Genomic DNA, 25132 nt, shown 5'->3' with positions numbered 1-25132 from the left:
TTTTATGATTTTGTAGAAACTTATTGTTTTGGGAAGTTATAACATTTCACCAGCACAAAAAATACTCACATGTTGAAAACATCAGTAGCTGAAATGGTTGCCCTTTAAACACTCAAAAGTGTTATTTTATAGTCAGTTCTATTTGTACTTGATACCTTGGGATTTCACCAACAGACAAAAACCCCAAGATATCTGCACGATACAAAATTATGATGGTGTATACAATTACAGTAAAAGGACAAGGGCCTGTAGTGAAACATTTTTTGTGTCATTTCTGTTTCATAATATAGTGAAAAATTATGTAATGTTATTCTCCTTCATTGAAAAATATGTAGTCACCATAGTAACTGTGAAATCTGTAGGATAGCAATTAACCTATTATGCTTTGATCACAAAATTTTGGGTGCACCCAAAAATTGTGTCTAACATCAGGATCCTAGAGAAATATACAGATAGATAAATCTGTTAATACTATGTTGAGTTGAGATGTTATAGTCATCTCAATGTACCAACCATAATCAATATGATGTAATATGACATAAATTTTATGTAAACATCTAACATTTGGATAAAAATTATGCCTCACGTTGTTCCCTCCCTTCCCTACCATTGTTGCCATGTATACATGTTAGTATCTCAGTTTACTGTTGTGGGATAAGTAAAGTAATATCTAAAATAATATTGCAATTCCATTGACTATTACTTGCCTTACAGTGGTTAAAAATACTGTCACCAAGAGACCACTAAAAAGATAAAGAAAAACATGATAAACAATTGATTTCATACCTATTTGTTACCATGGTAACTACTGGTATGTTATATATGTTTCCTTCCACTTGAACCCTGTATGTCAGGTGAAAGTTTAATACAAACCCAGTTTTGATATACAACAACTGTTTGTAATGAAAATGATTTTTTAAGAATAGAATAATGCATTTGGTATAAATCAACATTCTCACAAACTAGCGCTAATATGTCTTCCGTGACATTGCAAAGTAATATAGCTCTTGGACGGTGGGTCTTGGCATTGGGTCTTGGACGGTGCCGTAAAAGCGGCTGTGGTTTACGATGATGAAAATCAAAATTATTTTTCATATGAATATTTGTAGTAGATCAGTAAAATTATCAAATTATATTTCTGACTCACAATTGAATTTTTTGTCACCTATTAATAATTAAAAACCATTTGGTATTCCTGTGACCTTTTTTATGATTAAGTTTTAATTATTCATAAAACTTTTCATATTAAGAGATCATCTTATAGTGTCAGTTGATAATAACTGGCCGGATTAATAGGAGATTAGGAGATTAGGATTAACTAGGAGAGTTTACGATTAAGGCAATAATATAAATCTGTCCTGATCCTTGTATTAAAATGACAAGGAATTCTTGTGATAATTTAGTGATAGCAAATTTGTGGAATTTGATGGAGAACTGTTGTAACCTTGTTTTTCAGCTGGAATTCTAGGTCCATATGATTCCACTTAAGTTTAATTCACAAACGTCGCTGGTATGTCATGGCTCAGTTGTGCTAACAATCTCAATTCAAGTATTATTAATCTTCTAGCTATGGTCCAAGCTAAAAATAATTCAACTATTTATGCATTTTAGGTTGAAATCCAGTGGCAATGTATAATGACATTTTTAATTCACATGTATATGCTGTGGCTGTTGTGGCAAGTGAATGCTTGGATGGTTGTGATGATCAGAGTGTGTGACTTCAATAGTCAAAAACAGTACATCGGATGGCTCAGCTGTGTAGTGACTTCAGTAGTGTGTCATAGACGAGGCCTGCTGGGAAGTATGTATACACTGTCTTCGTAATCAACTCAGTGCATTGCAGTATATATCTAGCAACTTGCATGTATATATACTTACGTTTGACAGCACAGAAGGAGACTATGAACCACTCGACTAGACAACATTTCCGCAATTTCTCTTTGGTAGTCCATTGTTTTTCTTCTAGTTCAACGCTTTCCTCACAATCAGAATCCATGATCCATTGTAAACGTCTTTTTTTTTAAAAAAACCTGAAATATCGCTATTCACATAGTCCACAGCGACTGCTCTGGTTACCCAGTGCGTGTTGAGTTCACTACACTGGTCTACAGCCTCAAGGATCACACAGCACAATACTGATTAGCATTAAGCCCACACATCACACAGCTGATTAACATAGTCATTATGGTAGCCTTGTTGATAGTGACGCATATACTGCCCTCTGCCCAATCATCCGTTTTCAGTGGGCTTTCCCACCTACTTTTACATATTAATGAGGTATACACTAGTAAAACCACAACACCACAAAGACTTACTATTGTATTTCTGTAGTTTTATTTCTATGGTTGGTGTTCAGATTTTGCAATCGGTAATAAAAATCAGACTGTGCAATCTCACTTGTCAAGATTGGCTTGTAATGAGTTTACAATGGTTTTGAGTATCAAGTGGAAAGCTATTGTGTTGTCTCTGAGTACTATTCATATTATAATCTCTATTTACTATTAAAACAGTTGGAAGAGATGGACCCCAAACCAATTAAAACAGTTAAGTCAACATGCTGTCACACTATGTAACTGCTGTGTACTGCAACTGCCATTCTAAATTTTGAAGTCGGAGATGTTCTCACTATGTGTTGAATATAAATATATCTACGGAGGAATTAATTCATCCAAAAACAATGATTATTATGTAAACATTAGCTGACATTATTCTAAGTTGATATAAAATATTTACTTCGTAATAATTATGTAATGTTTTTGACATCATTATACTACCATCTACCATACAGACATTGTGTGTTGACTAGCTATTTAATGAAATTTTCAATTCTCCACAAATTTTTATTATTATGCAAATATTTGCTGAAATTATTCTAGTTGGAATTTTCATCATGATATCACACATAAATTGTGTTGAATATATATATAATGCAGTTTTCAATCCACCACAAATCATTATGCAAATATTTGCTGATAATATTTAATATGAAATAGCTGACAATATCATACTTTATATGCAAATTTATTCATATCAGCATTAGGTTTTCATCATAATAAAAGCATACAGAAATTATTGCTGCTTTACATATTTCTAAATAGTGTACAATTTCACATCTTACAAACACAGAAAAACATTTCATTAAAAGACATTAACAGTAAATATCAAAACCCAAATATCTGTGACAAAATAATTTTTTTATCATCGTTTTTATCATTTTGTACTTTTTTGTACTTTATCTGTTTAAATATGTAATTGCCATGTGATAATTCCATTCTACAAATTTGATGCCATTTTAATAGTTGGTGTGGAGTATTTATTTCTACTGTAGATCTCTCACACCGGTGTACACAGCTACTATCACCAAGTAGACATTTCAATGGAATTCACCTAATTGAAACAACTGAACCATATTCCAGAAAAAGTGGGGTTTTTTTGTTTGTTTTTTAAATATAATTCACAAAAAACATTTCACTGTCAGTTATTTATAAACTACAGTGAGAATTTTGTCAGTTTTGTTAAATTTGTTAAATTAAAAACATCTACGAAATATATGGATGGAAAAAAAATGTTATTTTTATCTTATTTTTTTTTTTGATTAAACTGGTTACTGGATATTTTGTTCTTATCGAATTTTTTATTTATTTATTGTTAGATGTAGTGATAAAATCATTAGAATTGTACATTTGAGATGTTATTGCAAACCAAATTTTGGATATTTTGTTCTTATCGAAGTTTTTATTTATTTATTGATTATTAGATGTTAGTGATAAAAATCATTTGAATTATACATTTGAATGTTATTGCAAACCAAATTTCGTGCATTTCACTGGCATTTCTGTAAGATAACATATCACTACTTTAAAAATACATAAAATATTAATACAACATGATAAATGTTTTTATCCGTATCTAGACTGCTTCTTTCGGAATAGTTAAAACTGCTTTTAACTGATATTTGTATTGTATGATTTGCTTTCAGCGTCTTTGATCACATTTTTTGTGGATACTGACGCTTTATAAATAAATCAATATTATTATTATTATTATTATTATATAAAGTTGTTGACAAGTAATTGATAAGTAGTTGATAGATATTCCATGTGTTCATTATGTTTGTTTGCAAATCTCTTCCATGCATACAATAACATACTTTTACACTTTCAAAAAAAATTGCAATTATTATGTCTTAAGACATGGACTTAGTCTATGTTGTTCCCAATATTTTTTTTTTCAAATAGAAAAATGTTATGTTATGTTATGTTATGTTATCGTTTATTAAGGTGTCCTATGTGGACCTATTTAAATTATACAATACTTAAATAAAATTTACAAACAAAAGAGCTACATCCAGCCCTCTGGCTTATAGGACACAAAAGAACATTTCAAAATACATAAATAAATAAATATAATATACGTTTTAATTCAATCTGCTTAAAATCCGATGTAGATGTCGGTTAATCGTTCATTGCTATTTTACCTTCGTTATTTTGCCTGAATTGACCTTCGTGGTACATGTTTACATTTTTTATCCTGATGATCAGGATAAAAACGTAAACATGTACCACGAAGGTCAATTTAGGCAAAATAACGAAGGTAAAATAGCAATGAACGATTAGCCGACATCTACATCAGATGTTTAAATTATAAATAAAGTTTTTCCTATGATTAAATGCTTCATGTTACAGATTTATTATGATCCATAAATCCGAAAATAAACCAATTTCTCATTCACATCATATGATCAATTTAATTTTAATTGAAATAATAGTAAGATTCCAATGATCATGATTATACAGTAGAAATCTTGCAAAAAAGAGATATAGTCCTCAGAGTTTGAGAAAGTTTACATATTACAGAAGAAATGAAGATGCCTTGGTTTTTCACTCATGAGATACAATAATGATTTTTACATACCCACAGACTTCAACTGCAAAATTAACGATTATACAGGTTGCTCACATAGTAGGGAATCAGATGTAGAAGTAGACAAGTTACCATGGTGATTATCAGTTGGAAAGTAAACAACTGAAGTCATTAAAATCATCAAGTTCATGTGTAATTTTTTTCAGTAGAAGTCTGTCTTTACTGTAAAGAACTGTAAAACGAATAGTAATGATTTATTACTTTTCAATGTGATTGGTTATTAAAGGATCCGGCTGTGTGCGTGCTTGTCTGTTTGACTTGAACTAAGTCTACCTTTGGGTGTAAAACATCATAATATCCCATGAGTGAAACAACGTGGCAACTTCAATTTTCCTGTAATTATGCTGCCCGGTAGGTGTTTATGTGTGATTACATGTTGACTTTCCATTACATGACTGTGTGTTGTGATGCTAATAATAGGATAATTCCATAATTAACTCTAGGTCCTAGTTATTTTTGGTATGTATATTACACGACATATTTTACATGGATTACAATATCATACAATCAACATCAAAATATTTTGTTGAAAAAATTCCTGAAAACTTTTGTTCTTTTGACAAATCCATAAAAAATCCACTGATTAAAACAAGTTTCAAATAACTGCTGTTAAATTCAAGTTATGCTCAGTATCAACCCTATGAATTTATATTTGTCAAACAGCATTTTTGCTATATCAGATCAGTTTATAAGAATACTTTTGATCCCTAGGACTAAGACAAATTCTTTTAAAATTTCGCATCAGATTAAAACTTTGATATGAAAGACAGTGTAAAAATAATGCAACAAAGACACTCTTTTTGTAATCTTTGCATCCAAGACAGAGATGGTTTATTTTCCCTACGGACTTACTTGAATTTTTGGCAGCCATTTTGGATATTTAAATATTGATCAAATATATATTACCTTGACTCTTGGCTTAAATCATTGGAGCGTTATATTTTGTTTTTGAGCTTAGAAATGTTATTAAACTGCAAATCATTTTTGAAAGCAAATTGTTGAAGGATCAAAAGCTGAACAACAGTAGATAGAGCTGCGATTGTAGTTATTTATGAGTACAAATCCTGCATGATCAAAACCTCTAAACCTCAAAATCACAAATGAACACTACAATTACTGCAGCTACTTAACTTTGTGCTTAAACTTTGCAAAGAGAATGATATTGATTTTCATGATGATCTTTTTCTGAATTCTGTCTGGGTACAGTGTATCAGCATTCTGCTGTTAAACCCTATTTTTGGTGCACACATGTATATTTAGCAAGTCAACGTTACACTGCAGTGAGGAGAATAACAACATAAAGTAAATTTAAGTATCAAAGTTTTCAAGATTATCGCCAGGGATACAATGCCCTAGCCTTACTTCAAGTAAAAACCTTTATCGTCTCAGGATTCCCTGTGTGGGATTTTCCACAAAAGCCTACAAATTGGAAAAAGAATTGATTCTATAGACTTGTAGAGTTTCTGCAAGGTAAATACCAAGCTTGGCTTTCTTAGTTCATTTTATTTCAATCACAAGAAAAAAACTTTTACAATCAAACAACAATTCCACGGAAGAAAAAATTAAGAAATTACTAAATAACAAGAGAGCTTTATCTCATTTGATTTCATTGAATGCGAAAGAGTTTTATCAAACTATACACTTCCACAGAAGAAAAGATAAACAACCAGACATTTGAAATGATAGAATTTCAACAGAAGATACAGGAAGAAGACACAGAATAATGTCATTGAGAGTTTGTTGCGTGTGGTTTAGTGAATGTAATATCCTACTGACAGCATGCCTTAAATATCTAAAAGTGACACGGAATACATCCATCTGTTATAATCTTCACCCATTCAGATTATTTATTGATATTACCATATAACAAATTTTGACATTGACATTTCTCATTTAATGATGACCCTAATCTTGATTCATATTTAGCTGTCACCTTGGTGTCACCTATCAAACCATTACAGTTGCAATAAGTCAGGTTTAATTTCATTTCTTGTGCCTGTTACCATGGTAATATATATAACAAGGTTTAGCTAATCTCCCATTTTCAGGATGTTTGTTCTAAAGGTTAATAGAATAGTCTATAAGTGATAAATAGCTGACAAGACTGTACGGTGGACACTTAGCTGTTTTATGTTTACAGGCAACCAAAATACTACCAAGGAAAATGAACTTTCAGCTAAACTAAGATAGACTAAAACTAAAACCACAATGATGTTCAATGTGGTATCTATCTATCCATCCATCTATCTATCTATCTATCTATCTATCTATCTATCTATCTATCTATCTATCTATCTATCTATCTATCTATCTATCTATCTATCTATCTATCTATCTATCTGTGTCTCTATCTATCTATCTATCTATCTATCTATCTATCTATCTATCTATCTATCTATCTATCCATCCATCCATCCATCCATCCATCCATCCATCCATCCATCCATCCATCCATCCATCCATCCATCCATCCATCCATCCATCCATCCATCTATCTATCTGTGTCTCTATCTATCTATCTATCTATCTATCTATCTATCTATCTATCTATCTATCTATCTATCTGTGTCTGTCTCTATCTGTCTGTCTGTCTGTCTCTGTCTGTCTGTCTGTCTGTCTGTCTGTCTGTCTGTCTGTCTGTCTGTCTGTCTGTCTGTCTGTCTGTCTGTCTGTCTGTCTGTCTGTCTGTCTGTCTGTCTGTCTATCTATCTATCTATCTATCTATACACAATGTGGTTGATAGTGGTACCTCTGTTGTGGATATACATGTATATGTCACCCTTATAATCAAGACACTGAGTACACATATTGGTTGTCCCTAAAAAATGTACACTGCAAGATCATGGAAATCGTCATAAATGCGATCCTATTGTGAGTACAACTGAACCATTCAATACCTTATACAAACATGTCACAACAAAAGTTTTAGTTTGTGTTAGCTGAAAGTTTGGTTTCCGTTGTTGTATTTCAAGGACAACATAGTGACATGGATGTCTGAGATAAAATTGATTGTCCAGGTCAGTAGGCACCAGCCATGCAGGAAGGAAGACATGTATCTTGATTTAACTTGCTACAGTAAATATACTAAATCAAACATCTGTGCACATTTCACTATTTCCAATTTCACTTGGAAAACTATTATTTCTCTTAAAACTTAAAAGGGACAAACTCTTATGAACTATTCTGACTACTTGGTATTAGGGGTTAGATAATTATCTGTAGCCTTGTCAGCATTTAATCATTTCTATACTAATTTCAGTCATTTAACAATTTCATTTATTTTTTTACTAATTTCAGTCGTTTAACAATTTCATTTATTTTTTTTTGACTACACACACACACACACAATGGGTTAGAGAGTTTCTTTCACAACACTTTTCAGGCTTCACTCAGATTAGTGTAAATTTGATGAGTGAGGGCGCTATAACTATCATACATGAAATTGAAACATTTTTTTTCATCCATTATATATACCCTTAATATATATATATATATATATATATATATATATATATATATATATATATATATATATATATATATATATATATATAACTCGGTGAGTATCAATCTGCTATAAGACAGTGCTCTATACCGCAGTGGCAGAGCGTAATAGTTTTGGTAGTACTGGAACTCTTTCTTGGGTGTAACTCGGAGTTTCACGCATATTGCGATCATCAGTCTGATGATCGCAATATGCGTGAAACTCCGAGTTACACCCAAGAAAGAGTTCCAGTACTACCAAAACTATATATATATATATATATTATATGGATGAAATAAAATAATTGCTAGATGATACTTTAGTCATACAGATATATAACACATATAGGTACATGTAATTCCATGCTCTCTAGTAATCTATCCTGAAACATATCTACATCATGTCTGACTTTATAATGTTTCATATAATGTTCATTACAAGACAGTGCCACTGGACTAAAATGTCTCACATATAAAATAAGACATGCTGGAGTAAAATGTCTCACATATAACATTGTAAGACATTACAAGACACTGGAGTAAAATGACCAACAAATCATGAAACATGTGGGTATTCAAATGTGATGTTTGATATTTCCGACTGTGTAATTTTGTAAATATTCTGCATAGTTACTTTGTATCAATTCACGGTAATGTTGATATATAATATCCCAAACCATAAATCAAAATTATGACCAGTGTACCATAAAATGTATAATTATATATACCATAAATGCATAGGAAATAACTGAATCTGTCAGCCATGAACAATGAAATGTATGTTTGAAATCTAAATTCTAAACAGAAGCACAAGCGGAGATCATCATAGCATAACTAATTATGATGGTTATATTCTAACCATGGTACATTTGTTTATGTCATGGCAAAATTCGGTTATTTTTTAAGTTGAAATATTTATTGGAAATCTAACTGAAAATCCAAGTTGAATGTGAAACACAATATATAAACATGTGATTGAGATAGAAAAATACACATGAGATATAAACAGTTAATTAATGTACATTCTTCCCTTCCAGGCAGGATAATATGGCTATAGTGTATATTTGATAATATTCTCAAGACTCAGTTAAAGGTATCATCTTTATCTTAAATGAGAGGAATATCGGAGAATATTGACTATCCTCATCTCTATTTAGTGTCGTCTAGTAGTTATTTCATCCACATTGTTTGTTTGTCATCTTAGATCGTGACGCCTGGCATCCCTATCGGATGTTGCACAGTGTTTTATACATGCCCCTTATGGATAAGGTGTACTATCATTTGACCTCAATGACCTGGAATGTTCCATTCATATACAAGAACTGCCAGCTTGGGAGGGGATTCTCTAGACACTATGAGCATGTCAACGAGTGTAAAATTGACTTGAATCTGAATCGTATATTTCATACCTTACTTTTCAATGTACTCTATCTCTGTTTTTACATGCACTTGAAAGTATGCACACTACACAAAATTAGGAAAATAGTCAAATCTCTTCAAATTGAGCAGGATTCAGTAAATTTTCATTTTCACAGCACAGACATAAACTTACAAATTCATTACATAACAAATGCCTATACTCTACTCAAAGAATTAATGTTGATCCTATAGCTACCATACCTTTACTCTGTCTATAACTTCATAGCTTTTTGCTATTGTTTATTAAAGAACACAAAAAAATAAAAATACAATTGATGGACAGCAAGCCAGATTTATTTTAGTTATCAGAACTCTGAAGATAATACTGGTAAATATTGCACTCATTTACTTAAATTTTAATTTTACTTCTTACAAGGATAAAAGATTTTTTTTGCACTATTTAAGCTAGATAGATTTGCTAAATTAAGTATAACACATAATACTAAAATGACTTTTTTAATCATTAAATAATTAAAAGATATAACAGAAACCATTAAACAAGACAAGACGAGAATTCCAGCCAACTGAATATTTATGCTTTTTGGAAACTAAATATGATTTAACTTGAATGTGTATGACTAGCTGAGATTCTCTGAAATATAGAATGCACCTTAAAATCTTACACTTTTGCTGTTACTTTGTTCAAGAAAACTCCTACCCATCCTCAGTTAAAAATCAAGAAAAAATATTGAGGTCACGATACAAAATTGTTGAAATAGTCTTTTTAACATTTTACGCTCTGGTCGACGTTATCGCAGCATTAAGACATCGTCTGAATGTTTTAGGAAGAGTTTTTATCCCTCTGTAATCCGAATTTTAAACCAGTCATGATCAATCATTTTAATGTTTATTTAGATATTGTTCAGCCACTTTTATTTCCATCTACACTTTTAATATGGGGTGCTCATGAAAAGTTATTTTCCAATGTTTTTTTTAAACACATGGCAATAAAGTATCTGTATCTGTATCTGTATCTGTATCTGTATCTGTATCTGTATCTGTATCTGTAAATATAACACATTTTAAAATCCAATATGGCCACCGAATCTTTTTTTTTGGAAAATGAAAGATTGATGATTTCCTTGAAAACAAGACAATTAACTGGACCAGAACCAGAACCAGAACCAGAACCAGAACCAGAACCAGGACCAGGACCAGAACCAGGAGCAAGTTTTCATATTGCAAATTTGAATAGATTTGAAAAACTTAGATTTTCAAGGAAATTATAGTTTGTGAGGTACAGCTACCATAACATCCCGATTGCTTTATCACATAAAATATATAAACTTAAACCACTGACTGTTTTACAGTTAATACACACCGCCATACTGTATCCACTGACTGTTTTACAGTTAATTCACACTGCCATACTGTATTCCCACACTAGTGATAGATCTCGGTCACATCAATTAAAAAACAGTTTTTAATCTTTGGGCTCATTACTGCTATTAAAGATATGTTCTATTCTTGTCAAGGTGGTGAAAGAAAAATGATAAAAGTTAACAGAGCAGAGACAATGGTGAACTGCCTACACCATTAATCATGGTACTAGTATGATTACGAGTGACAATTTGCATATTAAAGTGTTCTGGTTTTCAATTTTGTTGATAGATTGCTCTTTGGTGTATATGGAGCATCTGTAAAGGTCAATCACGCAAACTCTTGATATCGCGACCATTTGTTCACAATATTAAAGTGAAAAAACTCTTTTCCTAAGCTAAAGAGGAAAACCTGGATCTCATCAGATAGAGTTCCCCTGAGGCAGCTTTTAGAATGATAGAGCCTATCTGAGTGGAGCGATCTGTTGACCTATGGGAGTAGCATGGACTACTACATGGTGAGTGCTACCTGTTAATAGAAAGTGATACATCCATTTAGATTGTAGTGGTTATCTAGCAGTTTAAATGAATGCCAAATACTGCAGCAAAGACATGCTGTACACAAAATAGCTCATATAAGATATATCTGAACTGTACATTATAGCCGTTTTGGGCACATTCCATTTAGATTGCACAATGCTGCGATTCTCAACATCATTGTAAACCACAGACTCTTTTACAGCACATGTCTAAGACTCACCATCATAGGATGTGGTTTCATTCACAATTGCATTTAAGAGAATGCAAATACAGCACTGAGATTATCAAATAACTATAGAGATAACTTACAAAATAGTTCATATAAATTGTTTGGGTTTGGGCACTTAGATTGCATTTTAAAGGAATTTTACAGAAGACAATGTCCTGCAGGTTCACATATTTTTAATAATGCTAACTAGCCTCACTTCTGTCTTAATTAGTTAAGGTAATTAGTTAAGGTAATTAGTTAAGGTAATTAGTTAAGGTAATTATAGAGAGATGATTAAAGAATAGTAATATGTGGGGACCGTCCATAATACATCGCATTATGTGTGTGGTGGGAGCTTAGGGGAGGGGGGGGGGGGTTTGGGGGTTGCATGCAGTTCAGATACTGTGATAATACCGGTATACACTAACTTAGCCCTGCTTCTCTGTTTAGAAGGTAATATAGAGAAAAACAATGTCAAATGAATCTTATATAAATACATCACACTGTCGGGGATTATGGTTCAGATATTTTGATTACTGATCTAACTAGCCCTTCTCTGATGATTAAGGTAATGGGAACATAGACAACTGAATCTTACATAATATATTGAACTGTTGGGGTTTTTTGATTCAGTCCAGATATTTTGATTACTGATCTAACTAGCCCTTCTCTGATCATTAAGGTAATGGGAACAGTCAGACAACTACTAATGAATCTTACATAATATATTGAACTGTTGGGGGTTTTTGATTTGGTCCAGATATTTCGATTACTGGTCTATTACTAGCCCTTCTCTGATGATTAGGGTAATGGAAACACGGACAGCTACTCATGAATCTTACAAAGAAAAGTAATACATGAACTGTTGGGGAGTTTCGATTCGGTTCAGATATTTTAATTACTCTATAATCTTGCCTTGTTTTGATTGTTTCAGATAATGGGAATACAGAAAACTAGTAGACAAATAAATCTAATACATACTGACTTTAATTGTCACGGTTTCAGTTCAGAGCTACTTTACTTTTTAAACCTTAGCCTTATAAATATATTATTTACACTGTTTGATAACTATGGAGAGCTCCTGGAGGGTCCCAATTAACATATCTAGTAATAGTATTCTTTAAGAAAATAGCAAGGTTTAGAAAACTGTCAATTTTGGGGAATGAATATGTAAAAATCATATGACGTACGGTCTGTTGACAATACCTTTCTCTCTCTCTACATGTATATTACCATAACTAACTTAAACTAAGAAATGAGGCTAGTTAGCATTATCAAAAATATCTGACCCCAAAAGGGCAATCGATAAATCTGTAATATGCCCTTGAAATGCTTGAGAACCAATGCAATCTTTAGCATTCCAAGGTTTTGTACAGGTAATATATACAATATGTCTGTCATTCCTTTTAAAGCATAACTGTCATTCTATTTCAAATTCTTACTTCCTTCTTTAAAATCCGATATCCCATATGCCATATCAGTCCAATGTTAAATATCTCTCTTCTGAGACCTGCACAGTTGAAATACACTTTAAGATATAAGTGAACATCATATATGATTTTATCGAAAGCTATGTCAGGAAGATCTCCACTAACAACTTAGAACATTATGACTGAGGATTTTCTTTATAGTGTCATTACATGTATTTGTTTTAATAACTTTCCAGTTACTTCGACATTTAGCATCTAGCTTTTTTCAAAGGACAAGATTCTAATATTACTAAAGAACCTCCTTGTACTATAAATAGTACGTTGCTGAGTGGGGATATTGAGAATCATATGTCTACTACTGTCTTGTCTTGCTAGTCAATCATTTACAGAGTGCTTTTTTTTAATCTATTCACTGTAATCTACTGTAATTTGAAAGTTTGCGGTGTCATTAATGCATCAAGAAACACTTGCAGACCAACTATCATCTTCCTATAGAGAGATATACCAACCGATTTAGTAGTCATATGAAGCCCAATCAAAGGCTTATACACTACTCATGGTATTTTTCTACTAGTTTGATAAAATTTAATGTAAATAGCCACTTAAAATAATGCCCCTTAATAATCTTATTTTTAGGTTTTATGTGTCTAGATAATGACGTCGGTTTTGATTTTGAAGAGTTCATTTGGCAGAACAAATGAAACAGATTCAACTAATTTACATATAGCATGCATGAACCTGTAGTTAAGTCTATTGAGATTTGTTCTTTTTTTAAGGTGCCTTGATTTTTTAAAAATATTTTCAGTGGCTCAATTTTGGTGAAAGCTGAAGCTTTGAATATTTTTCTTAATTCAGCCCAAGAAAAAAAACAAGTGACCTAAGGGGCTTTGTCACTATTAGTTGATACACTCAACTCATAGTTACAAAACCGTTAGGTCATGAGTATTCATGCTGAAGAAAGAAAAATATTGGGGAATAATATAATTATACGTTTTTGAAAAATTGAACATTTTGACTCATATTTTGAGCACCACAGTACCAATGACATAGATATGAGTTAATTCTCATGATGTAGAATGACCAGGGTATAAAAAAACATATTTTTGTTTGAATGTGTTCAACCTGGCTTGTGTGTGGTATGAGCAATATTATCCACCTCAGAATGCAAAAATAAGATTTCGTAAAAAGAAATTATGATAAACTGAAAAAAAACTTCTGAGTAATTAGGTTACAGAAAACTTGTTTTTCATCAATATTGACAAATTTGCAGTTCAGCACCAAGTTACAAGGTTAGCTTGTAAAATGAGCTGTCAGCTTTGACAAGTTTTATGGGCTTTCTCAGTTTCTGTACCAGATATCCATCTTTTTCAGAGCATGTAAGATGAAGTAGGTCTTCCATTAGTTGTGATATTGAACAACAACACTTGTTTGTGATCTATGATGATAGTACAAATGTGTATGTCAGGTTACCATGACAATCTGATTTGAAATCAAGGCCACTCTCTAATGGGTTCATGGGCAACTACACTCGGCTACATTAAGTGAATCTTGTAAACTAGTCAGTTGGGGAATATCACTTCAATTCTGACAAGTGTAGCAACACATCATAAAAACAAAATGTCCACTTAAACAATTAAGGTACTGTGCCAAGACCTTCAAAAAATTGATCTTTTATGAGTCGGTATCATGTAAGTCTGTTGTAGAATGGTTTTATGGCTAGTTGCCTTTTAGTGCTTAGTTAAATTTATTGTTTAAATAAGCATCAAATGGACACAATTTTGTCAATGTTGTGATGACCCTGGCTTAACCCTTTCATTCCTAGAGACGACATTTGAATAAATAGAAACTTGATTGTAAGAACATTTTCTAAAATTTAAGAATATTACTTCATTGGGAAGTAATATTTCTTGAATTCTGGTCTAAAATAAAGTAGATTTTTTTCCAAAAAACAAGAAACAAGAATTTTTGTTCAAAAATTTTGGCGGGAAAGTTTCTAGTCCTGAAAGGGTTAATACAGATGGCTACAGGAGCAATGTAATGCATCAACAGTGAAACTCTCAACATATTTCACTCTTCTTTTTTGTCTACATCCATCATATTTTAGTCTGTGAAAATTTGTTGCAACATTCAAAATGGTAAAAGTTTGATAAATTACTTTCTGCTATACCTTTAGAAGCTATAAAAACAAACTAACTCAGTGTCATGATCAAATTAACCAAACTTATACAAAATTTCACACAAAAAACATGTTAAATCCTCCAAAATACTTTCAAATATTATAGTCTATTAATTCTCATAAAGATAGCATTATTATTTGCCAGGTTTTCGATATGTTGAGGAATTCATACATCTACTGGTATCTAATATTGTCATCGTGTTGCTATAGCAACCAATATGACAAAGCTATGGTGGTTCATTTCAACATTATAACATTTATCAACATAATATCAGTACATATAGTACTAAGACAGGATAAGGAGATCTGCTGAATCACTGAGAAACCACTTTTCTTCCCAAGAAGGGATAAATCACTCAAAAAAACCAAAAAAAAAACCGTAAAAGACAAGTAGAGTAGATATCAAATATCGTAAATAAAGCAAATTGAGTCTTCTTTATGATCAGTTTTAATCAGACTGTATTTGTTTCCCAATTGTATCATTGAATGTTAATTGTTATTAATTTTCCCCATCTTTATGGCCTCAAAGTGAATCAATTTTGTAAACAGAATGCTGTAACAGTTTTTGTCATCCAGTCATTATTTTACATACTATAGATGGAAGCAAGATATGTGACAATTCAGTCACCACAAAGGAAGTGAATTAAACTACCTACAAAAATAACTCAATATGATAAAAAAGCTCTTGGTAACGATAACATGTCATTCAGCTCATCAGTAATTGCATTATATACTTAAAGCTGCCAAAAGTTTGCTTTTTGGTCAATTTTCAATTTTCAAGTTGTTAAATCCTATTACATTGTGATGCTTTTTTCATTAACAAATGTGACCTTCTTGGTCTGCCTTGAGGGATATATAGCTATCAATATTCACATGTCAACTTGTCAATATCATGTAAAGGAGGCGGCCAACATTCATCTTACATTCATTTATTATTTACACATAGTTAATGAACACTAATTATTGATATTTAAAGACAATAAAGCTGGTAAAATTAAATATTACTTGGTACTTTATCATGTTCAAGTTAAATCACCATGCAGTAATAGTTTGCACAAATGCAGGTACATAATATACAGAAGACTAACATAGCTTAGAGAAACATTGACCCTGGAGTGAACCTTTAGGTTTATAAAGGCAGCACACTTCAAATATATCAAATTTTCTGTTATTACATTAATACATAGATAATTAACTTCAATTCATTTAGTCAGGTTTGGATTAAAATTAGATTCAAGCAACCTTTAGAGACTCCCCTAAGTAAAATAGCCTTAACATGGCAACAATCTCTATATGCTAAATATATATATTTATAATTTTATATAATTTTTAACAGGATTATTAGCCAGCATTTTATCATGTATAAAATATTATTATTTTATCATGTATAAAATATTATTGTATATCCTAGGTATATATACTTAAAATTGTTTCCATAACATTTAGCTCGTAATATAGTCAGGTGGTGACCTACTCTTTGTCGTGCCTTGTTATCCCATGATAAAGAATATTGATTTGAAACGTCAGATTGCATTTATTGATCGAGACTGTATCATTCATTTCTTATTATGCACTTTTTTAATCTCTATATGTTGTTGTGTAGATTGATAGGCCAAAGTACTTCATCAGCATTGATATTAGAATCTCATTGCCATGGGAACCATAACATATAAAGTAGCAGCCATGTTCATGGTATACAGGTAGGTATGGTTACTATATATCTGTTGTTATGGATACTGTGTACCATAGTTCTGGTTGCCATAGTACCCATTACAATAGTGATATATTGAAATAATACACTAAACTTTGACATGGTAGGATTAATTGTTGTCGTTTCTGTGTATAGTATTCAGTGGCTAATAGTACTTTTCATTGCTGTCAGTCAGTTTAGACTAGAGGCTTGACATTAGGTAACCTATATGTATATGTATGGTGAACTCAATAACTGGTAACCACTTGAATAATAGCTCTATGTGGCAAGTGACAAAATCACTCTGGATCACGAACGAGCCTTAATGCCAATATGTTGTTGTTTGTAACTCTGTAACTAGTCTGTAAGTCCTAGAAAGTTAATACAATTAGACAGTATTGCGATTTATTAACTTACTATAAAGAAAGGTGAAATAAAAACACATATGACAGCCAAGTCAAGTGATTTGGGTCAAAGTTACCAACTTGTTTTACACCAACAAGGTACTGAAATCTTCATTTTATTTCATTTTAATTTTGATAGAAATCTTTTGTATCTTAAATAAACAGATTACATGCATAGTAACCTTCTATGTCCAGTATTATCAAATATATTCTACACTATAAACTTAGAGTCTTTGATAAAAAGCAAAGCAAAATTGATTCAGCTCCTAAAGATTTCTTTCACCTTTACATTCATAAATTATACCAAAAATACAATGGCTTGAAATTTACCAGGTTTGTGCTTTTCCTGTTGCCATGGTGATAACAGATTGGCAAAAAGAACCCTCTACTTTTATTGTCTACAATACTTTGTAACTCCACCTAACTCCACCTAACTCCACCTATCTCTACCTAACTCCACCTATCTCTACCTAACTCCACCATGGAATAAAACAGATTGATGGCTACCAGCTGTAGACTATACAGAATGGGGGTAGATATACAGCAAGGGTTAATGTCACTATAAAATATCAGACAGAAATTGGCTATTACAATACTACCTAGAATGGTAGATAAAACAGGGACATAATTACAACAGTTTTGAAAAACAAATCTATCGTAAAACATTGTGTTTGATCTTTTGTTCAAATTCTATCATCCTATTGTGTATTGAACAATGCATGGCTTTAGACAATGAATCTAAAGTAGAGAATGTGATGTAAATGCCTGCCAAGTAAATAATTCTGTTATAAAAGACGTTCACTTTTATTGTTGTACTGTTTAATACTTTCAATTGTTAGGGTAAATGATTTCATCACCATGCCTTGTAAAGTGATAGTAACTTTCTTTGTCAAGTAGGTAACATCCATAGACAACCTTCCCCCCCCCCCTCTCTATGGTTTAATTAAATGCACATCTACCTGTGAATCCAAAAAGTGTCAAAATTTTCAATCCTATGAGATAAATCTTCCAAAAATATTTTATTCATTTCTCCTTGCTTATAATGATGTCTTGCATAAGTTTTTATCAATTTGGTAACCTGTGTTAAAATGAATCTCCAATAAAATTATTAACCATGAGACCCTATATGACAACAAGGTAAATGTTCACTAAAAAGGTGAATGTATGCAGAACCATGTTTAGTTGGTTACACTCATTCATTTTTAAAGTAATTCAAATTGGACGCAATATCAGGAGTCACTGACCAAGGTCACACTACAATGACAGACACAACACACAGAGGAATTAAATCTTGATAATTAGTTACTTGAATCCTATCTGTTGACATAGTGCCAAAACCAAGTAAAATATTCCAATAATCCACACAGAACAAAATGATTCTAAATTGGATGGATGGGTATTATATTGAACTCATGATGACAATTATCTAAGACTGTCATACATTGTGCAATCCAGGAGACTGCAACATAATAATGTGTGCAAACTAGAACAAACAAGGAAAGTGTGCCTCGTATACAGTAAATAAGAACTATCTGTGGGTCACATTTTGACCATTCTAGCTAACCAGAATAATAGTTATTTTGCTAACACACAAAAAGTTGGTGGGAGATAACATTGGGGTGGTCTATATGCAGCCAAAAAATTGTCACAGTGGTGGTTATAATTTGTTTGATGATGTCTCTGAGTTTAAACGATCCAGTTTGAATTATGAATAAAATTTACATGAAATGAATGATCCTATAGTGGCTCTGCGAATAATAACACTAAATGTGAATTGAGCATTGAATAATAAGCCTTTAAATATTTCCATGCAAGACTGAAATGGTATTTCAATGTTACATGTTTATGTATGTAAATGTCAAAATTTAACCCTGGAAATATTAACTCTATATATGGTCCGCATAATTTATCAAGATTCTATTTTAAAAGTACTCTGTGAATTGCAAATTAAAGCAGGCACGCGGTGTCTGACTGATGTTAGATGCGTTGGAGAAAACATAATTCATGTAATGATAGTTACAAAAATGTTGTAATATTGATGTTTTTTAAAGGTTTTATACACATACGTGTGACCTTACCTAATTCTCTGTGTCTCATGACCTAACTCACCCTGTCTTTCTTCAATCTGGTGAAATAATACAAAAATGAATGCTCTCTATGGCAGGATTTTAAGATGGCGACTCTACAGGTGCTGAGCACAAAATTATTGTTATTAATACTGCTGAATTTCGGGACAAATGGATCAAAATTTCCTTCTGACTTTATTTGTCATTTCTAAGTCATTCAGAATGTTACAGTATGAGTACGAATTGAAAGTATTATTATCACGTACACATTACACCTTACTTTTTATTTTTGACCGACCGACCGACCGACCGACCGAACAACCGACCGATGAGAAACTATGAGAAACACAGAATTAAATACGGCAGTCCTAACATGTAGAAAAACAGAATTAACAAATATTTGTTTTATATTCACCATCATGTTATCTTGTACATAAATGCATGACTACAGAATATTATGTAAATAGTTCATGCACTAGGGATTAAAATAACGAGACGTATAAGTATACAAAAAATGTATCAATATATAGTGAGTAAATATATAAACATCTCACTGGGACAGTATTAAACTTGCCTCTAAAAGTCAAGGTATAAAGACCACAACCAGAACATATGGTCATCAGTCATTCTGTCAAATATTAACAGTCTCTAATGCCATTATTTAGTTCTATTTTTACAATATAAGACATAAAAATAGGTCCAGACTCCATTTTGTCAATGTTCATGTTATATTGAACACCTGGTTATCCGGTATTGGTAGTTCTGAATTGTATAAAATTGTCATAATACATGAATTATTATTATACTATAATACTGTTAAGGATTAAAACTTACTTTTTTTCTTCTTTTTGGATTTACCCCTCAAAACGATGGCTTGATCACCACCCTGTGATCCCACAGAAGTATGCATGACTGTTGTTGTCGCTATTCAACCCTACTACCAGCAAAAACGCAATGCACCAACTCTGTGCTCCAACACCGATATAACTCTAGCTCTCCCTCCCTCTCTTCTTACAATGACAAAGCGATATTTTTATTGCTGGTGGGACATTGTGTTATTCCCATATGGTTTACATTGACCATTTCATTTTTGACAAATGACACAAACTTTTCTTTGTTCTTATGAAATCCTGCTGTGTTATGGTAATAATTCAGCCAACAGGTTTGATAAAGGGTTACCAAGGTGTGCACATTACAATAATGATTTATTGGAAATTTGAGTAACAGCTGTTTGAAAGTGATCGGCAAAAAATAACACCAAGCAATAACAATAAAAATAAGTATGTTTGACTTTGAGCATTACAGTGAAACTTTATGACCAAAGAAATATTAATTGGAAGTTATTCAGCAGAACCTATTTTGACAATAAACAGTATCACATACACATTATAAACTAACAAAATTGAAATAAGTAATTATTATTCTAGACTTGTTTTAAATTAAGCACAGCAGCATATCAAACATCTTGCCAGCCAGAATAATTCTGTTATTTTTATGAAAAATAAAAATAGGGAGACAGGTCTTACATCATTGTTTATAGAATGAGAACAGTTGTTTTATATTTTTAACAATATCCATGTTTTAAAACCACAGACCTGATATTGTCACTGATATTGGATGGCCAAAACAAAGTTTAACTCTACAGATAGCTGTAGAACATTGCCTCTATAAACATAAAAAGAAAACTGGATGGCCAAAACAAAGTTGAACTCTACAGATAGCTGTAGAACATTGCCTCTATAAACATAAAAAGAAAACTGGATGGCCAAAACAAAGTTTAACTCTACAGATAGCTGTAGAACATTGCCTCTATAAACATAAAAAGAAAACTGGATGGCCAAAACAAAGTTTAAGTCTACAGATAGCTGTAGAACATTGCCTCTATAAACATAAAAAGAAAACTGGATGGCCAAAACAAAGTTTAACTCTACAGATAGCTGTAGAACATTGCCTCTATAAACATAAAAAGAAAACTGGATGGCCAAAACAAAGTTTAACTCTACAGATAGCTGTAGAACATTGCCTCTATAAACATAAAAAGAAAACTGGATGGCCAAAACAAAGTTTAACTCTACAGATAGCTGTAGAACATTGCCTCTATAAACATAAAAAGAAAACTGGATGGCCAAAACAAGACAGGTTTGAGTCATGAAGCCTTACTAGTCTTATGATATATTCACTTCAGAGAACATCATCATGTCGGGGTATAAAAACAAGGATGACTTCACTATTATATTGTTCACTTAGTTAAAATCTGTCTGTATGGAATTTTAAACTGAATTGTGTACATTACTTGTAAAACACTTATGGTATAAGTGTACTTTTTTTTTTAAATTTGAGTTTATTCATTGGATTCTGTAAAAGATCTGTTCTGAAGCAGTTTTTGTACTCATGTTGTGCAGACTACTGGGTTTTTCTTGTACTGATTGCCATATTTTGCTAGCTAGTCTTCGACAAGGTTGACATGATAAGAACACCATCCGCTTAGGGACAATCACACACAAGCTCAACAAATGAACATAGTTCGTTTAGGACAAAACCCCCTCTCTCCCCCTAAATGAACATTCACAAGTGCGACATCACATGTTTATATATACATGATGAAAATTGCAGTGGTTAATTACACCACTGTGATTGATGTAATATAAAAACATTATGGTAAACATGAAGTACCAACCTTATGAACCTGTTTACTGAGACGATGGTAAACACATCAAAATACAACCCTAAACCCAGCACTGTATCTCACATTAGAAGTCAATTTTATCACTTTTCTATCAACATATCAGTAGTAAAGTAAATACAGAAGTTTTTATCATTTGAGGTGTGAAAGTTTTTTAAACTTCCGGGTTTTAGATGTATGAAAATGAAGTTCAGCATTCACACAGACGCAAGACCCCCCTCCCCCTCATTGTGCGATTGTCCCTAAATATAGACCAGCCTGCTGTGGAAGTGATATTTGTCATGTTATGCACTGCTGACCAAGCAAATCTACCAATGCTATTGATTGATGGGGATGTTACAACTTGTCAAAGTGACAACTCTTTTTAAACTTACAGTGAATAGAGTGCATTGTGTGAAGACACACACACACACAGCAAGTATACTACGCATCACGGTACAACTGATCTGTACATCATAGGTGTCACCATGCACTGATGTACCTTATTCACCCATTCAGTCAAGCCAGGCAATTATCCTTGCCAAGTTGTCTTCTTTAAAAGCTATTCACAGCTAACCACCGGATCATGGCAAATCCGGTCTCATTTCAACATATGGTGTAGAATTCTAATGGCTATTTAGTTATTTACTATCCATTTGCATTTGACTGCAAAAGCAACGATTATTTAATGTTCCCTTTGCCTCATTTCAACTCTAGTGTGGTAAACTAACACTCAATGTCAATTTTAACACTTCTAAGTATGATCCTCTGATAGGAATGTATTTCAATGTGTTTTATAACACGTCCAGTTACTTTTGATAACACGTCCAGTTACACCTGATCTTGGTGTGGAATTCTTAGTGTGTCAATGTTAATGGTATCATTTCCTAACACATAACACAAAGTCAACAGTCACTGTGGTATTCATCATATTCACACCAACTGGTATATTTCCTCAGCTTGGGATGTGATGCTGTATACTTATAAACAATGAATTTACTTGGGGGGGGGGGGAGGGGGGGGGGGGTTGTGATGAAATCCCAGTTGTCAGTTAGTTTCAACCTAAAACTTTTCAGTTGGAACCTATATGTAGTTGCTATGGGTAACAGACTACCTTTGTAATAGTGTTGATGCCAGTCTGTCTTTCCGTACATATTACTGAATCCAATGTATTTTAATACAAGAATTAATTTGCCACTTCAAGAAAAACACTTTCTTATTTTGTTGATTCTATTGATGCCTGTCTCTGTACATCGATACTCTACATGCATCACAATAGATGTGGTGTCTGTGTGATATTCAATCCTATATATTGGCAACAGAGAGTTTCCCTTTCTGCATTTTAATCAATATTTTAAATACTACAGCAGACAGATTTCTGAGTTTCTCATTTGTAGTGTTGCTAGTTTATATTTCAGAAGTAAACTACGGTTGGAAAATATTCATGTATCGTATTTTAGTGCTTATATGACTAATTTCACTTTCCTGATCACCAGTCAGAAGATTTATACAACATTTTAGAGAAGTGTGGATTTGAAAAAGAAAATTGACTAAAATTAAACTACTGGAACTATTGTTTCCCTTGGTCTTAAAGTTAAATTGCCTGATTTTCCAGTTCTCTGAAAACGAGAGGATTGTGAAGTTTGGCCACTAGGAGTGCTGTTCAGAAACAGATTTTAGATAAAAAATGGGGGTCACACTATTTGAAAATCATCCAATCCAAAAATTGGTCAATTTTATTCTTTCTAAAATTCTTTCTTGGATAGTTTTGCTTATACTGTCTTTAATGATGTGTGGTATATCTTGTAATGGATGTCTTTTACTCATCATACTTGCTTCCTTTACTGTCATGTTCACTACTATGTATGATGACTGCACTCCTTATCCACAGATTCAACCCTTATCTATTTGCCGCAATCCTTTGGAATCCCCTTTTTACTTTGTCTAACAATTTAGAGGGGGAGGGGGGAACACCTTTACCTTGAGTCTAAAACTCTGGGTGGAAAACATCTAAAAACGTACATCGACAATAACCACAACAGTGAATAAAATGTACTTTTTACTAGAGACACTGTTTGCCTTAAGTTATGTTATCTATTAACCTTATACTGTAAGTTACAGTTTATGTGATGATAGCAATAACAGCAATTATTATTCAGATGAAATTCAAGATTTCTCACTGACACTGTATTTTCTGTTTTTCCCTGTACACAATATTCGTATGCATCACCTGAACTACACCTAACTCGGCACATTACACAATATACTAATACAATCAATCTATAGAGTACAGGAAAATATTAACTACTTTTTGGCAACAGCAGCTGCTGAATAGGAAGTCTAGATCTTAAAATAGATGGTTTTAACTCAGACAAAACATCCATTTATTTGTCTTTACATCAGATTTGTGCAACGTTGTCTCCTCTGACACACAAAAGGCAAAGTTAGGAATGGATGGAAACACAGGTATAGTGGGGTTGACAGGAGGGAGATTTCACACATAATTCCAGTGAATGGAATTCAATGGTATGAATGCAGGTGTTGGAAGTGAAAGTGTGTGTGTGTGTGTGTGTGTGTATACATGTACATTATAGTAGATATTCAGATCAAATCAAATCTGACATTCTATGTAGATACTGACTAAAGTTAAGAGACTAGAAGAGCTAACGGTGTGAGACTAAGCTATAGTCTATAGACAGACCAAAACAACTTTGCTGATACAGTGGATAAAACCATCAAATGACTGATGATGACATACCATTACACTAATTCTTCCTGCGTCACTTTCTAGATAATTTATCTAATACTGAGA

At 32.4% G+C, this 25132-nt stretch overlaps 1 protein-coding gene across 4 annotated transcripts in view; it reads right to left on the bottom strand.

The window, feature by feature from the left end:
• The window catches only part of LOC144446149 (calsenilin-like), a 156866-nt gene that overhangs the window by 67855 nt on the left and 63879 nt on the right, over positions 1 to 25132 (bottom strand). Inside the window, exon 1 of one of the 4 annotated variants that reach the window (XM_078135871.1) lies at positions 20493 to 20651. The exons of 2 other annotated variants lie outside the window; for them this stretch is intronic. In XM_078135871.1, the coding sequence (XP_077991997.1) occupies positions 20493 to 20568 (76 nt within the window). In that variant the 5' untranslated portion in view covers positions 20569 to 20651. Of the gene's footprint in view, positions 1 to 1878; positions 2081 to 20492; positions 20652 to 25132 lie in introns of those variants that run through there. One more of the 4 variants, XM_078135870.1, reaches the window with a different exon arrangement.

The sequence above is a fragment of the Glandiceps talaboti genome, chromosome 15, assembly GCF_964340395.1.
Source record: "Glandiceps talaboti chromosome 15, keGlaTala1.1, whole genome shotgun sequence".
In the NCBI taxonomy this organism is placed as follows: domain Eukaryota; kingdom Metazoa; phylum Hemichordata; class Enteropneusta; family Spengelidae; genus Glandiceps; species Glandiceps talaboti.
Note: the sequence above shows the minus strand (reverse complement) of the source record. Positions and strands in the feature narration are given on the sequence as shown.